The sequence below is a fragment of the Trachymyrmex cornetzi genome, unplaced genomic scaffold, assembly GCF_001594075.2.
Source record: "Trachymyrmex cornetzi isolate Tcor2-1 unplaced genomic scaffold, Tcor1.1 scaffold129, whole genome shotgun sequence".
Taxonomy (NCBI): Eukaryota; Metazoa; Arthropoda; class Insecta; order Hymenoptera; family Formicidae; genus Trachymyrmex; species Trachymyrmex cornetzi.
In genome coordinates this window covers 2,909,786-2,920,770 of record NW_017295861.1, presented here as the reverse complement: position 1 = coordinate 2,920,770, position 10,985 = coordinate 2,909,786, and the positions used below count along the sequence as shown (strand labels likewise).

The 10,985-nt window shown below is 31.7% G+C and overlaps 1 protein-coding gene across 1 annotated transcript in view; it reads left to right on the top strand.

Annotated features, from left to right (window-relative positions):
- The window catches only part of Sans (SAM_USH1G_HARP domain-containing protein Sans), an 8,986-nt gene extending 398 nt beyond the window's left edge, over positions 1–8,588 (top strand). The window contains exons 2-7 of the mRNA XM_018522279.1: positions 3,080–3,223; positions 5,899–6,171; positions 6,458–6,725; positions 6,946–7,257; positions 7,852–8,053; positions 8,239–8,588. Of these exons, the coding sequence (XP_018377781.1) occupies positions 3,080–3,223; positions 5,899–6,171; positions 6,458–6,725; positions 6,946–7,257; positions 7,852–8,053; positions 8,239–8,486 (1,447 nt within the window). The 3' untranslated portion in view covers positions 8,487–8,588. The remainder of the gene's footprint in view (positions 1–3,079; positions 3,224–5,898; positions 6,172–6,457; positions 6,726–6,945; positions 7,258–7,851; positions 8,054–8,238) is intronic.
- Positions 8,589–10,985: the final 2,397 nt, after the last annotated feature.

Here is a 10,985-nt window from a genome sequence, read left to right as displayed (position 1 = left end):
GGGAGCCGATCGCGCGAAGCGGATGCGATAACACGGGGAGAACAACTAAATACATTTCATCAATATGGTTTGTTCTTTTTGCCAATATAAGATTAACTTGATTTAACTTACTATTTATCTTTTTTTTTAATTTCTAGAATTGTGCCGTTTTTATAAACGTTGATTAATTTTAATTTTGATTTAACTTACTTTCTATTGTTTTCTAGTTCTAAGAATTAGAAAAGGATAAGGAGTAAATTAAACCGAGATTAAAGTTAATCTACATTGATAGAAACGGATATCATAAGAAAGATTAAGAGTAAATTGAATCGAGATTAAAATTAATCTTATAGCGAATTCGATTGGTCACACTCAGTGCGAACTGGTTCACATTAAAACGTACACAAATTGACATAAAGATGTGTTTAATATAAATATAGAAACCCCGGTTAAACCATGAAATCCTCAATACACTTTATTGTGCTGTTATATAAAATATGTATTTTAGAGTTTGAAAATATATATTTTATAATTCGAAATGCAATTTACTTTTGCACTCACAAAATTAAAACAGTGTACAACGATTTTAATTTACATATACAGTGCGTACTTTAATCGCGTCAAATCAATTTTTTTCCTTTCCCCCCCAAAAAAAGAAGAAAAAATAAACCGTGCAAAAAGTTCAATTAAAAAACTAGTATCTGATTTGTAAATCTTGTAAGACCTTTTTTTAATATATTGTAATCTTTTTCTTAACACTATTTTACACGCTAAAAATGTGAATAAAGTAATACAACATTCAACCCTTACAGAAACTTAATACTGGAGGGTAGTGATAATTACTTACTTTGAGTATTAAAATCACTAAACAATGATGCTTTCAAAATAAGTAATCACTACCTCTCTAATATATAAATCCTTACACTGAAAAAAAATATAGTCAATTTTAATAAATATTTAGTTGAATATTACCAACTAAATATTTATTAAATATAAAGATATATTTATTTGATACAAGAAATGTTAATTTGATTTAACAATCATTTTTTTACTAAACAAATATTTATTTACTGTAAGTAAATGTTTAGTTAGCAGTATTGAACTAAATATTTATTAAAATTGACTATATTTTTTTCTTGGTGTAGTACAGTTCGATATTTTTTATGTTCCATAATTCTTTCATAATGTATGAATTAAAATTTCGTTCCAGCGTCACGTAGAATGTCGAAAGATTTTTTAACAATATATACGATTCAAATAAATTGAACGATTCGCACGGATTAATGATAATCGCTGTATCTCATCAAGGAAATCGGATCAACGTTTATCAAGCAACTGGAACGAAATAAGAAGACGTGAACCGAATCGAATCTTTCGTATTTATAATCACAAAGTGCAATAAGCTGTCGGAATAAATGGAGGCACATTATACACGATAATTAATACATTGTGCTTCAACAATGTTAAAAATATTATTAAAATATCAGTTGGACGGAGAGATAAAAGAGAGCTATAGTGATCCTCAATGAATATACGCATGCGGTTTATTAAATAAAAAAATTAGGAGATTTCGAATAATTATCTACGAGCATAAAATAACCATGATTATGGACTGTTTCATGCAGACTGTATCATGTATGTACATCGGAAGAGCGCGTGCGGAATTCATGCATGAGAGGAGACCTGTGCTCTTATTTCATTCACTACGGGAATTTATCACACAGATCATCTGTAAAAATTTCTAGCGGACCTAATCAACTTTCGTAGCAATGGAGAATGCTCTACACTGTGCAATTTATATGTTAATTTTACGGAAAAAGTCTGAATACTACATAAAATACATTTATATTTCTCTATCGAATTTCGAGATATTTTTTTACCAAAATTGATTTTTAATTCACATGGTTCTCCTCAAAATGTATGAATTCTTAATAATTAATTTAATAGTTAATTTAATAAAAGGAATATCCGAGTTTGGTTATCTAAGTTGAATTTTGTAATTAAATCTGAAAATGATAGGAATTGATGAGAATAAGAGCAAGAAATTTGCATTTACAAATTTTTTTAAATCTTTTATTTTATTTCAAATACAATTTACCGTCTAAAATTAAGAAATACAAAGAAAAATTATAATACATTAAATTTTTATAATATGTTTTTATTATAGCTCGTATGAAGTTACACTGTTTAGGATAACAGAGGATTAATGTTATAACTCGATGACATTGATGAAGTAATGTGAAATGATATACGCTGAAATCAGTTCGTGGAATGCAACATCGGCGAATCGAAAATAGCTGCTGTCTCACCTGACAAATCGTGCATATTTTCCTTAACATCTCAATTTTCCTAATTAAACGGAAAAAAAATGTGAATCTCTTGCATCGCGCCGTTGCAAGCACTTTAGTACTTTAATTAAAATATCACGAGCCGCCACGGATTATCAGATGTTGAGACGCGTGGATATAATATTATGCGGAGCTCTTTGCCCGTGCAAAGATTTGCAATTTTTCCTCGAGCAACGCGACGATTATAATTATAAAAAATAACCTGGTTAAAATCAGATAAGACATCACGCGATGCATCGCACGATAAAGTAATAGGTACAATTTTCACAATACCGTACTCCGAATATCCTGAAAAATTAAAAATATTTTTCTTATAAGAAGAGAAAGAGAAGAGAGCAAAATATACTGCGCATATATAATAAATAAATATTTACTATCAATTAAAATTTATCCAGATTTGAAGTATACTGTATAAATACGTACATCTATCTTCATTTTTCTACATATTTCTTTAATATTTTCTACAAATTTCTTTATATACATTACATCAATAATAATAAATAATTATTGCAACAATTGTAATTAATTTAATTAATAATGGCAATTAATATAAATGAAATATTTTTTATTAACAGACATCGCATAATTCTACTTGTTTGTGAATAATTTTTTAAATAAATATTAATATTTGTGTATTATTATATTTTTAATATTCAATTTTCAACGTATGGAACAAAACATGAGAACATCAACTAAAAACATCAGATAACTTACAAATAATAATATAATATGCAGACTATTCTTTATCGAAGGGCCGCGCAAGAAGGAACGTTGGATGTTCTGAAGGAAGCCACGAGAAAGGATTGTAACACGCGAGATGAAGGAGGAATGACCCCGACATTATGGGCAGCCTTCGAAGGCCACGTAGATGCTCTGAGACTGCTGGTCGCTAGAGGGTATGTGCATGCCTAATCTTATTTTTCCTTTTTACAGTGACCAAGTGTAATCAGCGTATTGCATTTTACAACGGCATGCGATAATTGGTGCATGCGACAAGACGTTTCTTTTCTAATATTTTTGTCTGACTACGTACAATGCATCTGATTATTGCAACTTGTTGCAGATTGACTTTACACGATTAATATTGCATTATAATAAATTATAAATATTAAATCGCACGTACGTATATAGTACGACGTGGAGCTTTTTCGTTACAGAAGCACGTTTGACGAAAAATATAACTTCGTGTTTTGTCTACTCACACGAAACATTGGTGCCCATCAGGCACGAGGTCGTCGTGCCTCGTGAGCACGATAACCCCACTACTTCATAATTAATACTTACCTCAACTGCAAGCCGCTCCAAAATACTATAGTCCCTCGACGCTTCCGGCCGTTTATCACGAACACTTTGTCGAATATCTGCAGACTTTTAAAACAAACGTTAAAAATAATCACATCGATCTTTAGTAAGTTAGCAAAACGATGGTTGTCGATTCAAACGGTCCGCTCTTGAAGGTCCCATCAGGCCCTTAGTTCTGCTATTGTATATCGTAATAATACATGCACGGAACCGGAAGCACGCATTACAGGTGTCCATCGACTGCACAGTTGCGGAAACCGCGGTCGAGTGCATGAAAAACAATAGAACGCATACTGATAAAAGGTAGGTCGAAGCAGACCTCCGAAACTCCACTACATTCATTTATGATACAAATAACGAGTAAAATGTCTATCTTTGTTTCTTATTCAAACACTTCAAGTTATCTTTTCTTTTCATATTCAAACAGTTCGATAAAAACGATCAATAAATTCTTATAAGATCACAGAAATTTTTTAATTTTTTTGTAAAACTGATTAATGTAATCAATGTAAAAATTAATTGTATATCTGATTGTACGAGTTCTTAAAACTTTTTATCGTGAAATTTCTCCGGAGATGAAAAAAATATTTCTGATCTATTATTAAAAATAATGTAAAATATACCTTATTGCATTTAAATATTTTTTTCCTTTCGAAACACAATACTTTATCAAATATCATGAAATATTAATCTTTCTCCTGAAAAAGGAAAAAATATGAAAAATGTTTTATTATTTTTTATATATAAGATTTTGTTTCTATATATATGTATATTCTTATATATATTTTATATATTTATAAATTTTTATATATTATATATATTTTTTTACATATTCTTATACATATATATGTTTCCTCAACTCCCCCAACTTATCCTTCATTCAATCTTGTTTTCCTTATTTATCGTACCTCTTTACTTACCGAATTAAATACTGCTTTTAAATCAATAAACATTGCAATCATTTTTCCCTTTTTTTCTTCTATCTATCGATTTATCAAATGACTTATTACATTGTCTATCATTCTCATATCTCTTCTAAATCTGATTGATTATATGAATTCATCTTTTGTCTTCTCCATCTCTTTCTTCATTCTTTTCACCAAACATTTATGTAAATTTTAATTCAGCATAAACATTATCGTAAATCTTCTGTATTCTTTCATACTACTTCCATTCTCTTTTTTAACTATCAGCATTACTAGTTCCTTCTTTGCATTTCTTTAGTCATCTCTCTCCCCTCCAAACCTTTATTATACATTTTCCAGATCCATTCTTTGAAGCCCTCGTCTCCATCTTTCTCAGTATCCTATCTCATCAATCTCTATCGTCTTATCCTTCAAATTCTCTTCCTATCCCCTCCCTCTCATCCTATTCGTCTCTTCCCCTCCTTCTTCCTTCCCCAATCTTCCTAATACCTCTATGAAATACTCCTACTTTTTCATCTTTATTTCATCTCTATTTACTTCTTTCTTTTTTTCACTATGTAATATTTTCCACACTTTACCCCCCTTTACTTTTTTTCACCTTCCATCTTATTTTTTTCTTTTTTTCTTCACACAGCTTCTTGTATATTGTTCTATTCCTGTATCCATTCATTTTCTCTGTCTATTTTTTTTTATCTTCTTAACATCGCTTTTACTTGTTTCTTTTTTTCCTACATTTTTATCCTACTGTCCTTTTTTCACTGTCCTCATCCTTTCTTTCGATTATTATCTCCTTTATCTTTCAGTTTCTTCTATTTCTTTCTAAATCTTTTTTAAATTCTTTTTAATTCCTCCCCCCTCCCTCCTAAATCCTGCCACTCAATTTTTTTCTATTTTTCTAACTCCTCTCTTTCTTCAACTATTCAAAAATTCCTCTTCTTTCTTTAATTCTACTGTTATATGGGTTGATGATCCGAATCCACTCTCTCCTTCATCTCCATTTTTTCTATCCTCTCTTTCTTATCCCCTTCTACTAATATGTCATAATCGATCACCTAATCCCCTCTTGCCTCTGTGTAGGAGTCCATTCTTCTTCCTTATCGACCTTTATATTTCCATTCAATATTATTCACCCTTTCTTAGCTATACATTTTCTATTTGTTTTTCTACCCTTCGATCTTCTTAATTGTACTTATCTTACTCTTTTTTTCTTCTCTTATTTCTACTTTTTTCTGGTATTTACTCTTGCCTGAACAATATAAATAAAGATATTAATTATAGATAGGAATTAATTCTACTCCTTTTGTTCCGCTAACTTATAAGACGTCATAATTGTTTCATTGTAGAGGCGACCCGGACAAGACCGATTACTTCGGGAATACATGCTTGCACTTGGCAGCGGCGAGGGGCCACGAATTCTGCGTAAAATTCTTGGTGAAATTTGGTTGCAATATCTGGTCGCTGGACATCGACCGTCACTCTGCCCGTGAACTTGCGGCGATAAACGGCTATGAGAAGATTCTACAGTTCCTAGATATCGCTCAAGCTGATCAGGAGTTAAATAATCGCAAAAAAAGCCGGATACTCCGGGAAAAGGCGGAGCGAGATGCGGAGAAGAGGTACAGTTGTAGAATGTGATTTGTTTTTGCGTCTTCTACTTAAAAAGAGAGAGTGAGAGAACATAATATCGCTGCCATTTGCGGATTGTTTCTATCGATTAAATCATTTCCATCAATCGTGTTTCCGTGATAGAGTACATATAATTTCTTTTGCAGAGAATTTTTAATTTTTTACTTACTACGATTAACATATTATATTATTATGAGTTATATTAGATTTTAATCCGATTTCTTTTAACATTTTATTTTCTATTTTAAATATATATAAAAATATCTTTTTGTTAAGATTGAAAGAGTATATGAAGAAACAGAAAATGGCTGAAATTAGAGCGGAAAAAGAACAGAAGAAATTCATAAAAGATCGTGCTAAATCAGACTTCGACGCAATGAATGAGTTGAACTCTCAACGGCCCGGGGTACTGACCTTTAGAGGCCGAATGAAACCTTCGCCGACATTTAGCGACATCGTTGGTACCACTACGAAGAAACACAGCAGCACAGTTTGCCGAAAAGCTTTAGCTAAGAAAGCCATCAATGACTTTAAAGTCGTAGAGGTAAAAAAATACATAAATAACATAAGACTTGTACAATTTTTATGACTCAAAACAAAAATATCGAAAAATGATCTAGAAGTAATTTTAAAAATCTTTAATGTCATAGTATATAAAAACAGAAATAATAAAAAATCAATATTTGGAAGTTAACTCATTCCACATGATTTTTTTTTATTTAATGCTCAGTAAATATTACGTAATATCGTATATGTTATTGTAGGTCGAAGTAAATGGAAAGAAGTCGATTCGAAGTCTCACTGGCGTTCGTCGAGATTCTGAAGTTATGTACGTAGGCACGTATGACACCCAGCCTCAACACATAGGCATTAGAAGAGGAAAGATCTCTGATGTATGGGGCACTCTCAGTAAATCCCAGAGCACGCCCGATCTCTTAGGTGAAAGGATATACAATGAGGAGGAGGAGGACAGAGAGGAAGAGAACTTGAATGTTGCGAAGGACACCGCTTTTCTTCAGGAACCAGCTAGCATCTTCAATCGACCTGGTTTCGGTTCGGTGGCTTTCAGAAGGGCGGTTAGTCTTAACATTCATACCTTAAATCGAACTTACAGTCATAAGTAAACAAGTACTTTATTTACAATGAAACTGATATCAAGCTAGAGGAAATTATAAACAAGGAAATTATTCTAACAAACATAATTTTTGTATATCGAGCTACTTTTTATTTTCTTTAGAAATTTCGAGTTATAGAAATGTGTACAAGTTACGTTTTTTATTTTTATAATCATTTTAATGTCATGCTTTTTATACGCTGTAATTTCTTCATCTCCACAAATGTAACTGTTCCGCATGATTACCTTCGTAATAACTACTCAACTCGTAGAAATCGGCTTTAATGTTATGCAGCGTTTTCTTTTACGACAAGATAGCTATCGCTTGTTTCATTTGAATCATGATTCCAAAGAAACAAAGAAATTAATTGTGGGAATCGTTGCAAAAACGTTAACGATCTTTTAAACGATTACAGCATAGAAATACGTAATAGATATTCATCGGATGCGTTAATAGCTTAATTATGTAACAAAGTGTGAATAGACGGAAAATGCATTAGAAGTGCTAATTAATTTTTTTTTTATTTGTGTGTAAGTTAATTCATAATTCTTATAGATAACATCTACGCTGGATAATCTACCGGTCACGCAGACAGATGTTCATCTGCAAAACAGCAATTTTTCTGCAAATGGTTCTACAAACGGATCCATAAGCAGTAATAAGTTCAGCCCAAACGGACACAATGAAGAAATTAGTATAGGAAGTGCTGGCAGTTTGGCACGCAGACAAAGCTTGTGGGACGAGGATCTTCTTTCGGGTAAGTTTAATAATGAACCTTGTTACAAAGTGCAATTGGAATACTTATGCAACTTCAACAATGCGTTCTATGTCGTAAGGAACGATGCACGATAATCAATCATCTTTCCTGATTTTTCCGCATTGTCATGTTTCATGTGCAAAAGAAAATCAGAATATTACAGTATTGAATTTATCTATAAACAGAAGGTGAAGAGACAGACGAGGAATGGACGCCTTTGCAGAGATTTTTAGTCGCCAATAATCTCACGTCCATACATCCTATTTTGGAATCGGAGCAAATCGATCTGGAAGCTCTGATGCTACTCACTGAAACAGACATAGCGGCCCTCAAACTTCCGCTCGGTCCGAGACGAAAACTCACTAATGCAATCGCCAACCGAAAAAAAGCGCTGAGCACGCCGGAGAATGTTATCAAGGACAGTAGATTGTGAAAGTAATATATTGCATAGCCATAGAGATGAACTGCTGGTAATAAAATTATCCATCCACAAATACGATGAAGTAGCTATTAATAATTTGCATGCAAGAGATAAAAGTAGGAAATAATTTTAAAGGTGAAATTTTTAATACAATAAAAATTGAAATATAAAATTGAGATTTTTTGAAGATTACAGAAAAATAATTATTTGACATAAAAACAGTTAAAAAATTATTCAATATCAAAAGGAGTTTAATATCGTACTTTTTGCGTCTTATAGTTTATTGTCCAGGTATTTTCCTATGTCATTACGAATATATTTTCCTATTATACAAAAATTATGCATTTTGCGGGTTATCTCCGTGTCCAAATCTTAGAATGCCAACGTTTCGTGAACATAGCAGTTTACTTCATCAGAGCGAGGAGTAGCCTGATACATGATAACCCGCGAAACGCATAATTTCTCTATAGAAAGTGCCCGTGAAAGCCTCGAGAGTATTATATTTTCCTACTATATATATTTAATTGATCACATTGGCTGTACACAATCATAATTATGTAAATAATCATCAGAAAAATTTATATTAAGATAAGGAAAAATAAGAAAAAAGGAGAGAATTAAGTTCCGATTAGTACACTAAATGAAATAGATTAAGTAAGATAGAACGAACAGTTCATGCCATAATCAAAGAAACAAAAAATCAATAACACTATATTACACTGCCATAAAATATATTGTCGTTAACATTGTTCTACTCAACATCAGTCTGACCTGTTTAATCAGATATGTGTATCATATTGTACTAAACACAAAATTTCAGAATTTTCAGATATGTAATAAAAACATACATTTATTTCAAATTTTTTTTAAATTAATAGCGTTAAATAATATATTTTTTTTACAATTAAATTTAATATCAAAATTTAGAACTTAAAATATTACTAAAATAAACCGTAAATGCACAATACCAAAACTTTTGCTACCCATCATTTATATATGTCCAAGGTATAGTCATTAAACTTTGCTGCTAAACATTAATAATAAAAAAACATTGGCATTATTCATCTTTTAAGATTCAATACGATTTTTAATGAATGATCGTTAATTGCATGTGATATATTAAATTCTTATTTAGTTTTAGACCTTGGTACTAATTATGGATTATATTATGGATAGTTATGGATTGCAGTACTGTGTATACATTAATTTTATATAATATCGTGTATAGTACATATTGTATTCACAAACAGTGCAAAATGTACAAAATTGTATGACAATAAAGTATGTATATGTACACGATAATTTGAGATAATTTCTATTCAAAGGGTTGTAAAAGAAAAAGTGTGAATGTAGGTAGAACATCATGACAGATTTCGTTTTCTCGTGATTTATTTGTAAATGATTATCTTACAAACAAGAGGCGCAAAAATATACAAGCTTCTTATGTTCGCAAGAAAGTAACAGCACCATTTCACGCCTTGCCATGAACGCGTCGTGCCCGACCAAGGCGTCATGTTCGTGCAAGTCTCATGTCACGGTACACTCGTTCTCGCGATAGTGCACCAATGCAACTTGCGGCAATGTGCATCGGAATAACAAGAAAAGAAAGGAAAAAGATACGCTGGTAAAAAATTTTTTGGTGCCTTGCGTCCGTTAGACGTACGCGTTTATACGTTCCTGCGTATTATGAACGTATCAATATAACTGTGAACAATATAATATACAAGTGATCCCTCCTGACTCTCTTCACCTCCGCTTTTTAGCCTATGAATACAATATTACACCGGTCCTTATATTGTATCGTACTGATTTTGGTATATTCTCAAATACGTATTTCTGCGCTTTTTTTTAGAAATGTCTGTTAGGCGCCTTCACCGTCTCACATTATTATACATTTATATATTTTTATATATTTTCATATAAACATATCGTTAATATCTCATGAACATAAAATAATATTTCATACAAATATTTTTTACAATTAAAAATTATTCTTAATTCTTTTTACGACCTGCAGCAATTGTCGAATTTATTAAGCTATTAATTTTGAATTAAGTATTATAATATTTAATTACGAATAACGAATTAAAAATTACGTAACATGTCCAAACTTAATTATATCTTCATCAACGAAATCATTTTAATTTCATATTTGCTCGATGTGCATCATACCTATATATAATCTTATAACGGCTAACAGATTTCCGACGAGATAATTCTTCCATGAGAAAGGGAAAGCTTCCTCGCGTGTGGGAAAATTTTTTCGCCGACCTCCAAGTGTCGTCTCGTGCTCATGGGTGGCTATTACGCAAGACAGAAAAATGCCAATTATACCGGCGAAACCGAGTACTCAAGTTGCTTACTTGCTAATGAAAAAAGAGGAGCACACAATTGTCATTGATTTGTCTACTTGAGAGCGACTCTCGGAAGTAAAGAGAATGAGTAGATGCGAGCGAGAGAGTAGCTCTCCACAGTATTTTCCAGTGAGTAATGTACGACTCTCTCAAGAGT